Source organism: Setaria viridis, chromosome 3 (assembly GCF_005286985.2).
Source record: "Setaria viridis chromosome 3, Setaria_viridis_v4.0, whole genome shotgun sequence".
Classification (NCBI taxonomy): domain Eukaryota; kingdom Viridiplantae; phylum Streptophyta; class Magnoliopsida; order Poales; family Poaceae; genus Setaria; species Setaria viridis.
The window spans coordinates 48831750-48851605 of NC_048265.2; the positions used below are offsets into that span (position 1 = coordinate 48831750).

Sequence of the window (19856 nt, forward strand, 5' to 3'; positions counted from 1 at the left end):
CTAATTAGGAGTATTAAACATAGACTAGTCCATGATTTGACAATATGTTACCACAGTAACCATTTGCTAATGATGGATTAATTAGGTTTAATAGATTCGTCTTGCCGCTTAACCTCCGTCTGTTCCATTAGTTTTATAATTAACTCATATTTAGTCCTTCTAATTAGTCTCCGAATATTTGATATGACACGGATTAAATTTTAGCTTCAAGATCCAACCCCCGAGTAACTGTGCCTTTTGCAGGGTTCGTTCATGTTGGCTTCTTCAGATCGATTTTACGGTGCCATCCATTGTTGTTGCACGGCCCTCATTTCTCCATCTGGGCCGGGCTAAACCACACACAGATGACAGAACTGAACATCGCTTTGGTAGCTTCCAAAATTGATCCTAGTCAGGCGGGCCCGCCGCCGCGCGCACGGCCAGTCGGCCACGCCCGCGTGCGGCCGTGTGTCAGAGAAGGATGCCACGGCGCAGCGCATCCATCCGTCCAGCCCACCCACCACCCAACCCATCCGGCCATCCCCGTGATCCCTCCGCTGTCCTCACTCGCTGGCCGCCTCCCCCATCCACTCGCTCCCTTCCCCGTTCCCCCCTCCTCGTCGCGGCGCGGCGGCGGCGCAACGCGAAATGGCGATGGCCTCCACCTACGCGCCGGGCGGCGGCGCGGGGGCGCTCGCGCCGGGAAGGGCCAGGGTCCGCGGCCCCGTGGGGCTCGTCAGCCTCGGCCCCACCAGGCTCGGCGGCCTCCCCCGCCCCCTCGCCCTCGCCAGGCGGAGCCCCGTCGCGGCCGGCGCCAGGCTGCGGTGCGCGGCGTCTTCCTCGTCGGCGGCGCGCCCCGTGACGGCGCCGCGGTTCATCCAGCACAAGAAGGAGGCCTTCTGGTTCTACCGCTTCCTCTCCATCGTCTACGACCACGTCATCAACCCGGGGCACTGGACCGAGGACATGCGCGACGACGCGCTCGAGCCCGCCGACCTCTACAGCCGCTACCTCAAGGTCGTCGACGTCGGCGGCGGCACGGGCTTCACCACGCTCGGGATCGTCAAGCACGTCAACCCGGAGAACGTCACGCTGCTCGACCAGTCCCCGCACCAGCTCGAGAAGGCCAGGCAGAAGGAGGCGCTCAAGGGGGTCACCATCATGGAGGGCGACGCCGAGGACCTGCCCTTCCCCACCGACACCTTCGACCGATACATCTCCGCCGGCAGGTCACTGACGCTCCGTTGCTCGATTCGCTTCACACTTATCTTCACAGCTTGTATCTGATGATTGTGCATTCCATTAGTAATAGCTAGTCATGTAGAGGTTGCTGATTTCCCTGTCCTGTCGTGATATCTTGCAGCATTGAGTACTGGCCTGATCCGCAGAGAGGAATCAAGGAAGCGTACAGGGTCCTGAGGATGGGTGGGACAGCTTGTGTGATTGGCCCCGTGTACCCAACCTTCTGGCTGTCCCGCTTCTTCGCCGACATGTGGATGCTCTTCCCCAAGGAAGAAGAGTATATCGAGTGGTTCAAGAAGGCTGGGTTCAAGGATGTCAAGCTGAAGAGAATTGGACCAAAGTGGTATCGTGGTGTCCGGAGGCATGGCCTGATCATGGGATGCTCTGTCACAGGTGTGAAGAGAGAACGCGGGGACTCTCCTTTGGAGGTACCTTTCTTTTCCCTTTGCTAATAGAAAGTGTTGCTGTCAAATTCACAATTACATAACTCAATGAATTTTTTCATACCTCCTTCAGACTTTAAATTGTTCATTTCCGGCAGTAGATGTTGAGGGGTTTTGGTGTAACTTTTTTTCATTTTATCTTCAATGCAGCTTGGTCCGAAGGCTGAGGATGTCAGCAAGCCGGTGAATCCCATCACCTTCCTCTTTCGCTTCCTCATGGGAACGATATGTGCTGCATACTATGTTCTGGTGCCCATTTACATGTGGATAAAGGACCAGATTGTACCCAAAGGCATGCCAATCTGAGTGAAGGGAACTGAGCTGCAAGGAAGAGAGGATAGCCATCATCTGAATTAGTCTTCTCTATATTAATTAGGCACTTCATGTCTGTTTTGTATTTACCTTTTATCTATCTGGTGTTATGCACTTCTTTTACTGTTTTTCATATTTGTGGGAAGTAATAATATTAAGACATGGGTTAATCTCAAAATCTCCACAGTTTCTTGAGCATTGAGTGGAACCTCTGTAGCAGATTATAGAGATGGTATCCGATAGCTCTGCAAAAAGAGCATTTTTTATTTGGGATGGTATCTAATTTGGATTCCTCTTTTTTATTCTTCTTATGCTTTGACCTTTGATGATGTTCTAGTTTTATTGCATGGCATATGTGCATGAAAATCAGTTGCTCTAACAATTTTAACCATAAATGGTAATTTTATCAAGGCATTGCATTTATCAGCACATACAGTTATCTAATATTTCTGTATCAAATTATCAATGTATTCTTGCATCCTTTGCTGTATGTACACAATTTCAGCAGGATATTTTTTTTCCCTCTTCCACAGTTCAAGCAGTTGTTTTCAATTTGGCCTCTATGATATGTTTTTGGTTTGTGCAATTGCTGTGATGTGACACTTGATGCTGTTAAGGTTTCCTCTCAACGAGCATTTGCTCATTGGAATTGACCCACGAGATGTACTGTAAATGGCCAACTGGACATTTTTTTTGAAACGTTGGCCCTGGACATTGAAAGAATGGTTTGTAAGGTAGGCCTTCCTGCGGGACAGTCTAGATGAATCTATGTGCAGGCTTATGTGCAAGGAACATGTTTCTATGTGAGTAATACACTTCTTTGCAGAAACTGCAGTTAACTAGTACACCATAATGATAATAATCGTATATTTACCTTGCACAATTTGCTAAACCTGCTCATGCAATGTAAATTGTATGCTCAGGGACTGGATAGCCTAAAGTTTGATCCTGGTGATTGTGCATCTATTGGATCTGGACCTATGAAACGGTATGATGCTTGATCCAAAATTCTCTCTTTCAATTGGTTATGCATTTTTACTGCTGTTTTTTCTCCATTGAAGTTCCATGTAGCACCCAGTGCCCTTTGGGGAAAATGACAAAAAGCAATCTAGCATGAATTTAGTTAAGTAAAACTACATTAACTCAATGCTTGCATACGGTCGATCAATCATAACCCAATGTGTTGAAATGCTAGTTTTGGAGAAAGACTGTTCTACACCCGAGCTCTTTAACATAAGGTTCATACCTTCGACTTTGCAGTACATAAGTGATGATTTTGAGGTGCACAAGCTCTCTCACACACAAACAGTTAGTTTGTACTTACAACAATTTTTATACATTACAGATTACACAAATATAAACCAGTATACATAGAGAAGAGTGAGATTGCATGCATTATCTTGCAAGATCTACATCCAGCACCAGTTTTGCTGTCTCTGTGCTCTGGTATCCCATGCCTGAAGGGACAGACATTGATGACTCTTGACAAGAATAATGTGCTTGATTAGGATGCATCTTTGTGACTAACTGCATCTGGAGTCTTCTCAGCATTTGTAATCGCTCTGCAACTTCCTTCATTGTTGGCCTCTCGTCTCCTTTTGGGCTCAGACAGTGCATGACAAGTTCAGCTAGTTTCTCGAGTACTACCATTACTTGATCATCTACTATTTCAGTGTCCAACATAGATCGGAGCTCATTCCGGTGGAACATCAGTATGAAAGTATGAGATAGTGATTTCTTTTCGTTAGAGGTATCCCTGTATAGAGCCTTCTTTCTTGTCATTAGCTCTAAAAGAACAACTCCGAAGCTGTATACATCACTTTTGTCAGTTAGATGATGACTGACAAAACTCTCAGGGTCTATATAACCAAGAGTTCCTTGGATAAGCATAATGAAATCATTTTTGTCCATGGACTTTAGTGCCGATGCTCCAAAATCTGATACTTTTGCATTGTATTCATTGTCCAATAGTATATTTAGGGATTTGACATCTCCATGCAGAATTGTACGAGAAGTTGATGAATGAATGTAGGCAAGAGCTTCAGCTGACTGTGTAGCAATATTGAATCTAAGATCCAAGGGTATTGGTGATCTGGCATCAGTTCCATGAAGGAACTCAAAGAGAGTACCGTTAGGAATGAACTCATACACCAACATTGGCACATCTACATCCAAGCAGCATCCCAGTAACCTCACAATGTTCCTGTGGTTTATTTGTGACAAGATTATTATCTCATTGACAAATTCTTCTCTGCAGTCATCATCTATTACCTTGGACTTCTTTATAGCAACTTCTTTGTTGTCATCTAAAGTTCCTTTATAGACCATTCCATGGCCACCGCATCCAAGAACACGATCTTCACTGAAGTTGTCTGTGGCTTTCTTTATCTCTTTCTCTGTAAGTATTTGAATGGTGTCAACTTGCCTCGATCTCATTTCATCATATAATTTCAGACCTCCATTTTGTTCGAAATAGGCATCCTTCTCCCTCCTATGCTTCCTTTGTTGTAATTTCATAACCAATAAGCATGTCAAAGATATCACTACAACTGCAGAAGCACTGAGGCCTGCACAATGATGTTCTTATGATTGAATGCCTCAAATTCTAGAAATTCAGTTTAGATAGATTTAAAGTTTACACTCATGTATGATACCTACCTATGGCCACCTGTTCAGCTTGGGTAAGCACAGGTCGACATCCAGAATTGTTACCATCTGATCTTGTTCCTATCCTGCACTTGCATATATAGCCTCCTGGTATATTGCGACAGATCCCATTTTTGCATGGATATAGTTCTTTGTACTTCAGGTCCTGCTTGCGTAGCTTGCACTCGTCTATATCTGGAGGGAAATCAAGAAAACTGATTAATATAAATTCAAGGAAAAAGAAGATCAAAATGCGATTTAGTTCAGTATATGATGAAGTATCCTAAATAAAAGTTGTACAAGTAAACAAAAAAAAAAGTCTTTTAAGCTGTGCTTTCAGTGAAAGAGTTAGTTATTACCATGTGTGCTAACATTGCTCCTGCAGTTTCTGATCTCACTTCTAAACTCTCTAGGTAATAGTGAGTTCATTGGAACAAATAACTAACCTTGGCAGCCGTTGGAAAGATAAGGATTTCCCTCATAACCTTGAGAGCAGTTGCAAAGGTACCCTGGCCCATTGCTTGCACTTACACAATAGCTGTTTGTACTGACACAAGCATAGTCTTTGGGTGCTTTTGTCCCATCTTTTGGACAGGAGCCTTTTCTAATAGCCCAGTCACCGATGACAGGAACGCCTCTCTTCGCTCTTTCCTTTATGAACCCAAGGTGCCCGACAAGGTCCTGCCTCCTGAAGCTGTACCACCCAACCTCAACAAGCATCGAATAGAAACATGGGTTGAAACTCCATACGCTACTCTGGTTGTTGATCAGTAGAGCTGCAAAGTCAGTGAGATTGGGGGATATGGTGGTCTCACAGCATCCTATCCCGATGCACGGCGCTCCATCAGTTGTACTGTTGATACCTTGGCAGTATGAGTAGCAGCCAGCCAAATACAAGTCAGAGTTGCTGTGCGTGTAGCCACCAATGAGCCCCAGAGTATTGCAGCCGATAACTGTGAAGCGGTTGCGGGTAATGGAGGGGATGAATGGCGTGTTCTCCAGGCTGACCCCGGCAGTGTTATTGTCTGATATGGTGGTGTTTGACGTGAAGCAGTAGTAGCTGACATTGCCGTAAACACGCACCTCACCATGCTCCAGGGAGATGTCAATGACCTCTGCAGGCCTGGAACTGTTACTAAACATTGGTCTTGGTGGCTGGAAGCTGTTGTTGCAGATCAGAGTGAAGGAGGGGCTTAGGCTGGTTGCAGCACAGCCATCACCGATGCCAAAGGGGTAAGGGATGGACACGTTACCACACTTGTCGGGGCACCCTGGCAATGATATGGTAAGCCCAGAAGAGGTGCCCGGCGCTATCACTGAGAAGGCGACGATAATCAGGAGGACTAATGCTTCTTCCATGGCTAGAGGTAGGTAGCCACTTGCTAAGGCAGTCTTTCTAACTACCTAGCTAAGCCAGTGCGATGTGATTATGCATACTAGCAGGGCAAGATCCTAGGTTATATGGAAGTTGTTGTAGGTTATGATGCGATTATCCATATTAGACTAGGTCATCCTTAGGTTATATAAAGTAGTTGTAAATCAGAATTCCCTTTCAGATGATGTATACTGCTGATCTGTCTGTTGTTAGTTCCACGATTGGTGATTAACTAATGTATGCAATATTAGCATTAAGCTAACGACTTTGACTGAACTTAGCTGCATAATGCTTTACTATTCAAAGTTGAAAATGATCTGGCATACAAAGATCAAAGTACTCGCTCCTCTGAAATTGCAAATGGTTTATTCTTATTGGTTTGTCGCAGGTTTATTAAATCTTGAAAAGCCTAGTCTTCTCGAGGAGTCAGCTATATAGTTCGAAGCCTTCCTGTGGAACAAACAAACTGGTTGGAACAAGCAACAAAAGGATTGACTTTGAAACTCGAGGCAGGCCAGGTGGCAGCAAAGCCGAAGGATAATCATGTTTAGTTGATCATTTCATCTTCGGATTTGAATATGTTTAGGCTTGAAGCCGTCGCTTGTGTGCTTTGTTTCTGCGGATGATTTGACTTGTCTGATCTTCTGTTTTCATGCAGTTCTCACTGTCTGTCAAGAATAAAAGAGGGGCCTCTGCGTCTGTCCGTTATGTGAAGAGTGCAATGGTGTCCGGTTCCATGTTCCCATGGCGTGCTTGAGTGGGTTCTCTCTGCACATGTATTTGTTTGGGCATCTGATGCAAGCGTACCCCGTTTTGGAGCGAGGAGCCTGCTGAACACCAAGGTACAATTACGAAGGCTGGAGCAATGCTAAGAAACACTGCTACTGGTAGCCTAGCAGAGGCGACTGTAGCAGCAACGACAACGGCAAGCAGCTGGGGTGGGACGGCATCGCGGGGTAGGTAGCGCACGCGGGATGGTGGTGGCGTCCAGCGGTGAAAGAGAACAGGAGTGCTAGGGCTGAGAAGATGGGAGATCCCATGGATGAGGATGCGCGTACGAATCTCAAACACCGGAAGCCAAGCTGGGATTACCGGGCAAGAACGATCTGTCTAGTAGCTATATTAGTTTCCTATTTTACCCCTTTGCCTCTATATGTACTAAATGGGCTTCGCCCTTTGGTGTGGAATGAGAAAGTATCCATTTTGAGCCAACAAGTGATATCAGAGCCTTTCTTCCCCCCACCCCTCCCTCCCGTGTCTCACCCGTGCTCCTCAGCCCAACCTCGAAACCCTAGGCGGGCCTACCTCTGCCGGCGGCGGTGGCGCTCATCCCCGACCTAGATCCGGCAGCTGGTAGTCTCCCCTCCCCCCTCGGATCCGGCGGTGGCCCACGCGGATCGAGGCAGGGACAGCGGATCGAGCGTGGCGGCGGCTCAATTCGCGGGCGGCAGCGGCGCGATTCGGTTCCAGGCGGGTGGCGCGTGCGACCGTGGGCGGCGGAGGAGGTGCTGGGCTGCTCACGCATGCGTTTGCGTGGCTCGGCGTGCGGCAAAAGCAGCTCGGCGCGCGGGTGGCTAGGCTAGGGGCGGCGGCATGAGCGGGTGGCAGCGGTAGGCTCCCGCGGCGGCTAGCAGTAGGCGCACGAGGCCAAGGAGGCGGCGCGGAGCAGGCAGGCCCGCGGACAGCAGCCCGCAGGCTACTGGTGCGCGACTGCAGCGACCAGGGTGTGTAGCAGCAGGCGCAGAGCAACTGCGGCTCGCACGGCTCCAGGGGGGCAGCGTAGCGGCAGCAAGCGTGCAGCGCGTGGCGGTCAGGAGCAGCAGCAACTTCTCCCTCGACTTCTTCCCCGACCGGCTTTCTTCACCTTCCCCATGGCTCGCTCTAGGAGAGCAATGGTCGCGGGTGGCGCAAGCGGCGTCGATGCGCAGAGCGCGGGTGGTGCGGGCCCTGCAAACGCCGCGGCTCAGGTGGTCGGCGCGCCACCGCTGGCCGGCATGGTGCCGGTACTCCCAGCCAGCTCCCGCCGTACCTCCTCCCACTGCTCGACCACGAGCAGTGCGCGGTGCCGCAGGGTGGTGGCCAAGGAGGAGCAGCAACGCATTGCAACCGAGGAGGAGGCCGCAGCAGAGCGGCGCTGGGCACGGCGTGCGGCTGCGGTGCGCGAGGAGAAGGAGGAGTTGCGGTTGGAGGCCGCGGCGGCGGCAACATGGCTGCACGACACTGAGGCGCGAGAGGTGGCTGCAGCTCGGGCAGCACGCGCGACGGCTGTGGAGGCCGAGGCGGCGCGTGCAGCCGAGGCAGCCCACCTAGCGATGGAGGAGGCACAGGCAGCCGCTACTCAGCGGTGTTTGGAGGCCAAACGCCTACGCGAGGAGGCGGAGGCGACGCGCGAGATGGCACGTCGTGATGAGATGGAGCTGAGGTGCGCGGTGCAGGGCGTCGGTGCTGAGGTGCAGGGCGATCGTCCCGAGTCGGAGGAGGCGAACCGGTGGCAAAACGTGGGGGTGGACTAGTGGGTCCAGGACGACGGGCGTCCTCCGAGCAGGAGGAGCTCCGTCCACGACTCTGGCCTTAACTCCGACTACGACTCCGACCTCGACTCTGGGCATCGACCCCTAAGGGTCGTGAAGACCATCGTCCGGGAGTCCTTCGGCAGCACGCAGTGGCCCATGTTGACAAAGACCAACTACGTGGAGTGGTCTTTGGTCATGAAGGTGAAGCTCCAGATGCGAGACATGTGGGATGTGGTCCGGTACAGCGACGTCGACAGCCACGAGGACCGGCGAGCGCTCGAGGCGTTGCTCGCCGCGGTCCCGATGGAGATGGCAGCGAACCTCTCGGGGAAAAGGACTGCCAAGGCTGCTTGGGGCGCTATCGCTGCGGCTCGAGTTGGCAGCGACCGCGCCTGCAAGTCCACTCTGCAGAAGTTTCAGCAGGAGTGGGCGTTTGGCTTTCAAGCCGGGCGAGGACGTCGACGACTTTGCCCTCCGCCTCTCCAGCCTGATGCAGCGGCTGGAGCGGTTCGGCGACGACGAGATCAACGAGGAGAAAGCCGTGGCGAAGTTCCTGCGCGTCGTCCTGAAGAAGTACTCGCAACTCGCGATCTCCATCGAGACGCTGCTCGACCTCTCGACGTTGTCGATCGAGGAGCTGACGGGGTGACTCAAGGCGTTTGACGACCGCGACGAGCCTTTTTCTGGTGGGAAGATCATCTTCGGTGGTTAGCTACACCTCACTGAGGAGAGGTGGCTCGCCCGCCAGAAGGAACGGAAGGAGGGGGAATCGACAGGTGGTCGCAAGCGCGGCAAGCAGTGCAAGGCGCCCAAGGCGCGAGGAGGCGCCCAGGGCGGTGCCGCCGGCGAGGGCGAGCCCACTCGAGATGACACCTGCTATAACTATGGCAAGACTGGCCACTGGGCCAGGGAGTGCCGCCAGCTGAGGCGCGGTTAGGCCCATGTTGCGCAGGTTGTAGAGGAGGAGGAGGAGCCGGCTCTGTTTTTGGCTCACGGGACCATCGAGCTTCTTCCTGCGGCATCGGCCTCAACGGCTCTCCTCCACCTCGACGAGCCACGAGCGCATGTCTCCCTCGGTAACGGTACCAGCGACGACAAGATTGACGGTTGGTTCCTCGACAGTGGTGCCACACACCACATGACCGGGCGCAGGGAGTACTTCTTCAACTTGGACGTCGACGTACACGGCTCCGTCAAGTTCGGCGACTCTTCGGCCGTAGAGATCAAGGGCATTGGCTCCGTCGTCCTCGCCACCAAGACTGGCGAGCATCGGCTCCTCACCGGTGTGTACTACATTCCCGCGCTGAGGAACTCGATCATCAGCCTCGGGCAACTGGATGAGAACGGGTCGCGCGTGGAGATCGACAATGGAGTGCTCCGTATCACAACCTCTACATCCTCTGTGCGAAGATGGCACAGCTTGGCACCAAGGAAATGGTGCAGGCAAGATGGTGGACGGGCACCGCTACTACATTCACTTTGAGGGAGCTGGGGGAGTGGGCAGCTCTTCTTCGCCGAGCGTGCCTACCCCAGTCCCCGGACTTCCACCGAACATTCTTGGCGACCAACCGATGTCAGAACGGGTGCCGGGATGGGATGGGACCGGTGCCGTGGGTGAGTCTCACTCCTTCGTAGAGGCTGAGGGACACGTGACCTGGCGCATGCAGATGGACGCTGGATAGCAAGTCCGCTCAACTTTGCTGAGGAAGGGAGCATCAAGGCAACCACATCAACGCTCAGGAAGAGGCCTTAGAATAATATATTAGTAGTGTTAGTTGTGCGTGTGAGCACTATTATCCATGGGTGATTCGTGCCTATGTGCACCTTATCAGCAATTATGCTTTCCTTTTTAATGTAAAAGCTTCTAGCCTATTTTACCTCTTTGCCTATACATGTACTAAACCGGGCTTTGCCCTTTGGTGTGGAATGAGAAAATATCCATTTTGGACCAACACTACCAAACAACCATCGAAGAAGCTTGGGCAGATCGTATCGGCCCAGTCCAGCCAAATTCATATCCATATGGGCCGTAGGTGGGATGTGCAGTTCGCGACTGCGACGCGAGATGGGCCGCGTCGGCCCATCTGGTGGATCGCCATCGCCCGCTTCCCGTTCGAGACGTCGACTCGTCGGCCGACGGAAGGCTTCGGCGAGCGGCGGCGGTGGCGGAGCCTCCCCGCCCGACACGCTCGATCCATCACCCAGCCCGCGCCGCCTTACTGTACAGCCGCCTCGCCCACGCGCGCCTCCGCCTCGCCCACGCGCGCCTCCGCCTCCGCCTACTCTGCTCCCCTTTGCCTCCCCGCTTGGGCCCTTCTCCGGTATGTTCTCTCGTTGCATGATATAATGCGCATGCAAAACCAATTTCTCTGTCTATTACAATAGGATTAACAAATATGGTTCTGTAACATTTTGATACCCCCTTTTCTGTATTTGAATAATGAACAGCTTCTCATGATGTCGGGAGTTGTGATGCTTGATGCTATTGAAAAGATCTTCCTGGAAGAGCATTTGTGATGATGGAGCATGAAATGGACAGCTCAAGATTGAAGAATGACTCTTAAGGTAGGCATTGCTGGGGAAAGTCTGGATGAATTTATATGCGTGCTTTTGTGCAAACAACATGTTTCTATGTAGGTAGTGCACATTGTCATAGCCTAACATTAAACTAATGCAGTATAAGGATCATCACCATAATATATTGGGTGCACGAATTCTGGTAAGTGCCCTGAAAGCTATCCATACTCATGCAGTGTAAATTGTTTGTGCAGAGAATGCACAGATGAAGTTAGGTCTTGTTGATTGTATATCTATTTGATCTGGATCTATGATAAAGTATGGTGCATAATTGGGCCACAAGTTTTTTTTTTTGCTGCTTTGCTTTGTTATTGTACTCATTTTTGTTTGAGCAAAATAGGATACGGCATGGTGAATGAACTGATGTTCTCCATGGAGGATCCATAAAGCACCCAGCCTCCTTTGGAAAAAAATTGTCAGAATGTAGCAATACAGCATGAATTTGGTTAAATAAACCTACATCAACTCAGTGCTCACATATACTCAACCTATCTTAATTAAATATTTTGAAATGCTCATTCTGGAGAAAGATTGTTCTAGTGAATATGCAAAGAAAACATGCAGCTCTTTAACATGTTGACAAAGTAAGTTAACATCCAAACATAGTTTAAACTGTTGGTGCAATTTGAGCAATTTAGTACATTTAACTGTAATACATCAATGGCGGTTTTAATGCGAAATAGCTTAGTACTTACAACGATGTTTTTGTACATTACAAAGATAAACCAATGTACATAAAAACAAGAGTGACATAGCACTTATTCACCTTGCGAGATCTACATCCAGTATCAGTTTGGTTGTGTCCATGCTCTGGTATCCCATCTCGTCTGAATGAACAGACACTGATGGCCCTCCAGATGAATACTGTGCATGAATAGAATGAGTTTTTGTGACTAGCTGCATCTGGAGTCTTCTCAATAACTGTAATCGCTCTGCAACTTCCTTCATTGTTGGCCTCTCATCTCCTTTTGATCTCAGGCAGTGCACGACAAGTTCAGCTAGTTTCTCAAGCACCACCATAACTTTATCATCTACTATTTCACTGTCCAACATATCCTGGAGTTTATTCTGGTGGAACATAAGTACGAAAGTATGGGATAGTGCTTTCTTTTCATTAGAGGTATCAATGTATAGAGCCTTCTTTCTTGTCATTAGCTCTAAAAGAACAACCCCAAAGCTGTATACATCACTTTTATCAGTTAGATGGTGACTGACCATGATAGAATTAACAGGAACTTCTATCAGACCAAAGATTCAGGGTCAAGATAGCCAAGAGTTCCCTGGATCAGCATAATAAAATCATTTTCATCCATTGACTTGAGTGCTGATGCTCCAAAATCTGACACTTTTGCATTGTATTCAGTATCCAAGAGTATATTGAGTGATTTGACATCCCCATGGAGAATTGTGCGAGAAGTTGATGAATGAATGTAGGCAAGAGCTTCTGCTGATTGTGTAGCAATCTTCAGTCTGGTATCCAAAGGTATTGGTGTTTGTTGATAATTGTCATGAAGGAACTCAAAGAGAGTACCGTTGGAGATGAACTCATACACCAACATTGGTACATCTACCTCCAAGCAGCATCCTAATAACCTCACAATGTTCCTGTGGTTAATTTGTGATAAGATTATTATCTCATTCACAAACTCCTCTCTGCTGTTATCATCCTTTACTTTTGGACTTCTTTATGGCAACTTCTCTGTTATCATCTAAAGTTCCTCTGTAGACCATTCCACGGCCACCACATCCAAGAACATGATCTTCGCTGTAGTTGTATGTGGCTTTTTTAATCTCATTCTCGTTAAGTATACGCATGGTGTCAACTTGCCTTGACCTCATCTCATCATATAACTTGAGACCTCCATTTTGTTTGAAATAATCATCCTTCTCCTTCATATGCTTCCTTCTTTGTAATTTCATAACATATAAGCATGTCAAAGACCTCATCACAACTGCAGATATACTGAGGCCTGCGAAATGGTTTTCAAGATTATTCAAGATATCAGTTGCTGGGAAAGGTACTTTTAATAGACCAGGTATTGTATCAGATATCAAACTTACCTATTGCCGCTTGTTCATCTTGGCCAAGCACAGGTCGGCATCCAGAAGTTGTACCGTCTGATCGTTTTCCCCTCCTGCATTTGCATGTATAGCCTCCTGGTTTATTGAGACAGACCCCATTTTCACATGGATATGTCTTCTTATACTTCAAGTCCAACTTGCGTAGCTTGCATTCATCTATATCTGAAGAAAGCTTAAACAGATTAACATATATTAAGATTTATTAGAAAAAAGTCAAAATGTCAACTACTTCAATATATTAGGTATGCATAAAAAAAATGTTGAACAGTCAAAATGTAGAAGAAAGTTGGCTAAAGTCGTTCCAGTAGGTGATGATCTTTATATCCAATCTTACTTTTACAGCAAGTTCAGTTGAATAAATACTTAAACTTGGCAGCCTTCAAGAAGGTAAGGATTGCCCTCGTAGCCTTGGGAGCAGTGGCACAGGTAACCTTGCCCATTGCTTGCACTCACACAATAGCTATTTGAACTGACACAAGCATAGTCTTTAGGCGCTTCTGCCCCATCTTTTGGACAGGAACCGTTTCTAATGGCCCAGTCACCAACGACAGGAACACCTCTTGGGGCTCTTTCCCTGATGAACCCAAGGTGCCCGACAAGATCCTGCTTCCTGAAGCTGTACCACCCGGCCTCAACAACCATCGCGTAGAAGCATGGGTTGAAGCTCCACACACTGCTCTGATCGATCGATAGATCCGCCACGAAGTCGGTGAGATTGGAGGATATGGCAGTCTCGCAGCATCCCTTCCCAGTGCATGGCGCGCCATCAGACGTGCTGTTGAGTCCTTGGCAGTAAGAGTAGCAGCCAGTCCCATACAGGTCAGAGCTGTTCGTGTAAGTGTAACCGGAGATGAGCCCCAGGGTTCTGCAGCCGATGACAGCGAAGCGGTTCCGGGTGGAGGGTATGAATGGCGTGTTGTTCAGGAAGATGAATCCAGCGGTGTAGTTGTCCGATATGGTGGTGTTTGATGCGAAGCATCTGTAGCTGACATTGTTGTAGACGCGCATCTCACCATGCTCCAGGGAGATGTCGATGACTTCTACAGCTTCGAAAGTGGCAGTGATCGTAGGCCGTGGTGGCTGTGGCTGGGAGGCGTTGTTACAGCTCAGAACAAAGTAGGGATTCCGGCTGCTCGCGGCACAGCCCTCGCCGATCCCAAAGGGGTAAGGGATGGTCACGTTGCCACACCTGTCGGGACACCCCGGCTTTGATAAGGCACGCTCAGATGAGGTGGCCGTGGCCGACGCCTGTGTCACCGGGAAGAAGATGATGAGCACCAGGAGGATAAATGCTTCTTGCATGGCTAGAGAGGTATGGTGGCTACACTTTGCTGCGGCACTGCGGCAAAGCCGGTGCTCTATTATTTTTTTTTGTTGTTATGTTGTGATTTTGCATCCTACTACACTGTGCTAGATTATTTCTATATGGAAGATGATGCAATGCCTCTGCTGGCGCATTGAATTATATTGTTTCGAGTAGAGTTTGTGAAATCAGTGTAAACTGGAGTCTTTGAACTGGCTTTTATATTGGTTTACTGTTCAAAGTTTATACAATTCAAAATTCTGAGTGGTCACTATTCAGTCAGGAAGTTTCTCTGAAATCACAAAGTTGACTACTTCTTGATCACTTGTACCTTGTAGGTTGTTAATTCTGGAGAAGTCAGCACCACGTATGAGCTCTAGTCATGTGCAAGTCATGTCTGATAAGTACGAGCGCGTGCTGGATTTCTACTTTGAGGAATTGTTATGGTTTGAACAGGAAGCAAAACGCAATTTTGGATCAGCTTGCTGAGAGAGATTAGACGGCAAGGAACTTGAAGTTGTGCATCACTGATGGATCATTTTTTTTCAACTGCGGATTTGTATCTTGCTATCTTCAAACAGTCACGTGTTCTGAGTAACTGATCCTTTTGCTTTCCCGGAGGAAAGAACCGTATCTGCCTTCTGCTGCTTGTGGAGGAAAATAAATCCAATGGAATCGAGCAGCACCACGTAATCTCCGCGAATTTGGGAGAGTTTTGTCGAGTCGACGATCGTGCATTCGGGGGTTGTCAGTATGAGCAGTCAGGATGGATCATCCAATGGAGTAAGAACACAAAGAAGAATATTGATCTTTTTTTATATAATCAAGAATATTGAATATTGGTCGTTGCTGCTTGGATGGAGAATATTGGCGCGGTGGCGAATGTTTTTGTGCGGACGATTCAAACTTCCTTGGGCCGTACTCATCGTTCGTTCGCTCAGCCCAGTATGCGGATTACAATCCGGCCCAAATGCGGATCGCTATCCACGCGCGACCCGAAACTTTGTTAAGGTGGGCTGACCTTCTCGGCCCATAAAACGGCCTTTCCTCCCCGATGTGCTGCGACGGGCCCAGTGCTCCTGGGCTCCGCCCCTCTCTCTCTCTCCACGCCGTCGGCCGGCACAGGCACAGCGGCGGTGGCGGAGCTTCCCCGAACACGCAATGCCTGGCGCGCTCTCCGACCCTTCCCCTCGGCCCCGGCCCTCCCCTGCAACCTCCTCTCCCTCTTGCGCCCCCCGCTTCGGTTCTTCTCCGCAGGCTCGCCCGTAGCGCGCGCCCCAAGCCCGCAGGCTCCTCCTTCTCCCTCCTCCTCAATTGAGGACTGTTGCAGTCTTAAGGATGATCACTGTACAATTTTATCGAGATTCCTTATTGGTGTCCGTACTTATTTGCTCTACTTTTTTTTTTGTGTGTTCAGGGAGTGGATGACTCGAAACAAGCTAGCCCTGACAATTTGCACATCTGGACAGCTGGTGGATCTGTATATATGATAAGGTATACAGTACGCTGCTTAATCCGTTCTATTGAACATGATTTGTCTTGGAAACAACGAAACGGATTTTGAGTTCAGTTCAAAATGCGCTGTCCATTATGTCTGTTCTTTGTTGTTTTGCTTATGCGTTTTCTCTTATGTCTCCGGTCTTTTGTAGTCCTTGCACAGTTAATGAGCTGCAACTGCAAGTTTTCTCGCGGAACCTAGCCTCTCTACATCTTCAACAAGAAATTCTGCGTGTGCATATAGGTCTTGTTGTAGAAATTAAGGCCATGACGCATCAAAACATGAGAGGAAGAGCGTACTCATAACTCATCGATAATTTGCTTTACTTTACTGCATTTGTACAGTGGCCAGTGCCCCCCCTATGTGTCACAGTGATATTACAAAATAAAAGTGATCTACCAAATACCATGCATCTACTATATTCAGGCATCTACATCAAACACTAGTTTGGTTGTCTCCATGCTCTGGTACCTTGTCCCATCTGAAGCAACAGGCCTCGATGGTCTTTCATGAGAGTAACGCACTCTAATAGGTTTCGTTTTGGTTACTAACTGCATCTGGAGTCTCCTCAGCATTAGTAGGCGCTCTGCAACTTCTTTCATTGTTGGCCTCTCATCTCCTCTTGGGCTCAGGCAATGCATGACAAGCTCAGCTAGTTTCTCAAGTACTACCATAACTTCTTCGTCTATTATTTCACAGTCCACCAAATCCCAGAGCTTATTCTGGTTGACATCAGTATGAAAGTATGAGATAGTGATTTCTTTTCATTAAGATTATCGAAGTATATAGCCCTCTTTCTTGTAACTAGCTCTAAAAGAACAACCCGAAAGCTGTATACATCAGTCTTGTCAGTTAGATGGTGACTGACAAAAGTCTCAGGATCAAGATAGCCAAGAGTTCCTTGGATAGGCATAACGAAATCATTTTTGTCCATGGGCTTCAGTGCTGATGCTCCAAAATCTGACACTTTTGCGTTGTATTTCATTATCCAGGAGTATATTCAGAGATTTGACATCCCCGTGCAGAACTGTGCGTGAAGTTGATGAATGCATGTAGGCAAGAGCTTCTGCTGATTGTGTAGCAATCTTCAATCTGAAGTCCAATGGGAGGTACCTTTGTTGCTTTGGTCGGAAAGCAATCGTTTGTCGTTTGTCGGCCATGTCACAGCGCGGATGAATTTCGTGCGGCAACATGCCCATGCATGCTTCATTAAGAGAAAATCTAAAAGTCATGATTTATGAGCTAGCTAGTCTCAGCTAGCTTTTAGAGAAATGGATTCCGTGTAACGAATGATGGAGCCGCATATTGCAATATTGAGTCACTTGTCATCAAAAATAAAAATATAAAAGTCATGATTCATGAGCTAATCACCAGAAGAAGAGGAAAAGATGGAGCCAGTTGTGACGCATCGAGAATACTGCAATAAAACAATTGGAACAAACTAAATGCCGCATGACGTACGTCATATATCACACAGATTGCTTTCTGCAAACAAATAAAGCCATAAAGAATGTTTGCTGCACAAAGGATAACGAACGAATACAACCATATAATTCATCTATTAACATCTTTATGCTTTAACGAACGAATACAATAATTATTATTGCTTTAACGAACGAATTGAAGAATACAACCATATATTCAATAACCTAAGTCGCCTCGATCACATGACCTAACTAATGAACTTTACAACATGGTAGAAAATTCAGCTACGCCAGAGACTATTTTATTGTCGCATTAATTATCTACACTAAAACAACTATCATATCGATCTACTATAAACAGCTTCTTCCAAAGAATCCATTAATTTCTCCATGGAATCACACAGGAGAGTGTATTCAACTATCATATGGATCTGCTAGTAGTGGAGGATCGGAGTTGCTTCACAAGATTGTTAGCCTGGTTCCATGCAGCAATAGTAAGAAGAGATCGATACAACCTCACTGCGAGCTGGAACCGGCTTTTATTCTACGAGCAAAATGAAGATGGTAAAGTTTGCCCCTTCTCTGCGTGATCGCCGGATCCAACGACTCTCATAAATCACTGTTTGCGCAAATGTGACCATGCATGGTTTTAAGTACATGGGTACATCGGCGACAGGAGACACGCTCACTGTTCAATCGGAGATGGGACGCTCGTGAGCTTCGTTACGCGGTATTTACCGACTAAGCTTAGTCCGTGTCACATCGAATATTTAGAAGCTAATTAGGAGGATTGAATATGAGTTAATTGTAAAACTAATTCATCACACAGGAGCACATTCTCCTAAACTCTTCAGGTCCCGATGGAAAGGATGACTGCATTCATCACACAGGAGAGTGTATTCCTGCTTGGTTTCTTCATTCTTTTCATCTTCATCGCCCGTGGAAACATATACGCATACAATTATAAAACGTGGTGCAAATAACACAACAATATATAGCCAAGGTTTTAAATCTCCGGTTACAGAGGTTGAAACTTACAACAATATATAACCAAGGTTACAGCTATAGCCCGTTGTAGCCATATTTAATTCCACTATAGCTGTTTTATTTAAAGATCATCCCCTAAATACCTTAGATTTAAAACTAACCTTGTATATAAGCAAACTTACAGCATGTTCGAACGACTGCCGCTGCCGCTGCACGCTGCCTGCTGCTGCTCGGGTGAGAGCAGCAGCTGCAAAGCAGCGCCCCGAACACGCTGTTAATAATCACCGCCGCCCACCCCGACGGTCGGCACCGCCTCACACGGCGGGTGGTCGGGGCCCTGGAACGATCTGCAGTTGCCTCCGCCCGGGAGTTTTGGCGGCGCTCGCATGATCGGTGCCTCGCCGCCGTGCCCCAGCTGATAGCCGCGGCCGGCGCCGTCTCCTGCCACCGCATCCTGAAACGGTCTCGCCGCTAGGATCACGTTGCAGCACTGCATCAGCAGCAGCATGGCCACAACCAACGCCCGCCTCCCCATCGATCGTCACTGCCGTCGATGTCGGCTATGCTAGTAGTGGAGTCACGCTACGCCGCACCTCGCCACCACGCAATGCAGAGGCCTAGGTACGAGCTCGAGCCGTTTATATAGCAGTGGAGAGGCTTCAAAAGATTATATTATAATATGATCTAGTAGTACGTGGCATTTCCGATTTAATTAATAATATAATCTGAAAAGGTCCGTATATGACACATACCAAGAAAATGGCCACCGCATTTGCTGTTTTAATTCCTTCCCACTACAAAGAATGCAGGCTCTACCTCCTCCACGTCATACGAGACATCGATCTCTACGACTACTATACATACCTCCACGTCATTATCTACGTGTGCATGTCTAAGTCATGCAGCACTACTGATGGACAGTACCATGCATGCAGCTGCTAGCGCCTGCAGCACGATAGTAAGATGCTCCTCTCCAGTGGAGATAATAGCAACCAGTGGAGATATCCAGATGCAGGCAAAAGCAAAATGGCCCTTTTTGACAATCTCACTTCACGTACAATTAAAATAATCTTCATCTTTAATTCACTACTTTGCAAATCTCATTTTTCACATCTAATTATTAACAAGATGATTTTCTTCTGTGCTGCAGGAAGAGGACAGCATGCATGCATATACCCGGCCGGCACGCATGGCATTCCGGCCGATGCGACTGTCTTTTGGTTGATGCATGCATGTGCGTAGCACTTCTCGTTTGTCAATAATGGCTTCGCCACCAGCTACGGCATAGACATAGTAAGTATCGTACACCATAGTCTTCGCCAGGTACGTATACGTAGCTTGAATACGTCGAGCAAGAAAAAAAAATGCTTAACAGTTTCAGTGCACATACAATATTCCGCATTCTGAACAGTAACAGCATCAAAAGGGCATTATTACTATGAAGAGAAAGGACTATGGTGTACGAAAGGGCATTA

General features: G+C 48.1%; 2 protein-coding genes, 1 long non-coding RNA gene and 1 pseudogene across 4 annotated transcripts; 2 read left to right on the forward strand and 2 right to left on the reverse strand.

Moving 5' to 3' along the window:
• The first annotated feature begins 560 nt into the window (after positions 1-560).
• On the forward strand, positions 561-2174 carry LOC117847771 (2-methyl-6-phytyl-1,4-hydroquinone methyltransferase 1, chloroplastic). The gene is made up of 3 exons (XM_034729054.2): positions 561-1208; positions 1343-1649; positions 1815-2174. The coding sequence occupies exons 1-3, from the start codon at positions 628-630 to the stop codon at positions 1968-1970; spliced, it is 1044 nt and encodes a 347-aa protein (XP_034584945.1). The 5' UTR covers positions 561-627; the 3' UTR covers positions 1971-2174.
• Positions 2175-2791: 617 nt separating this feature from the next.
• Positions 2792-7212, forward strand: LOC117847773 (uncharacterized). Of its 2 annotated transcripts, none has more exons than XR_004638706.2 (3): positions 2792-2964; positions 3322-5989; positions 6386-7212. It is a non-coding gene; the product is annotated as an uncharacterized lncRNA (long non-coding RNA). The 2 variants fall into 2 exon arrangements; XR_004638707.2 differs by having other exon boundaries at positions 3978-5989.
• LOC140222403 (wall-associated receptor kinase 2-like) lies at positions 3148-6077 on the reverse strand. The gene is made up of 3 exons (XM_072292911.1): positions 5069-6077; positions 4635-4817; positions 3148-4543 (listed from the first exon to the last, which is right to left on the reverse strand). The coding sequence occupies exons 1-3, from the start codon at positions 5979-5981 to the stop codon at positions 3372-3374; spliced, it is 2268 nt and encodes a 755-aa protein (XP_072149012.1). The 5' UTR covers positions 5982-6077; the 3' UTR covers positions 3148-3371.
• A 4511-nt stretch (positions 7213-11723) lies between the features above and the next one.
• On the reverse strand, positions 11724-14473 carry LOC117850407 (wall-associated receptor kinase 1-like; annotated as a pseudogene).
• Between the last annotated feature and the right edge of the window lie 5383 nt (positions 14474-19856).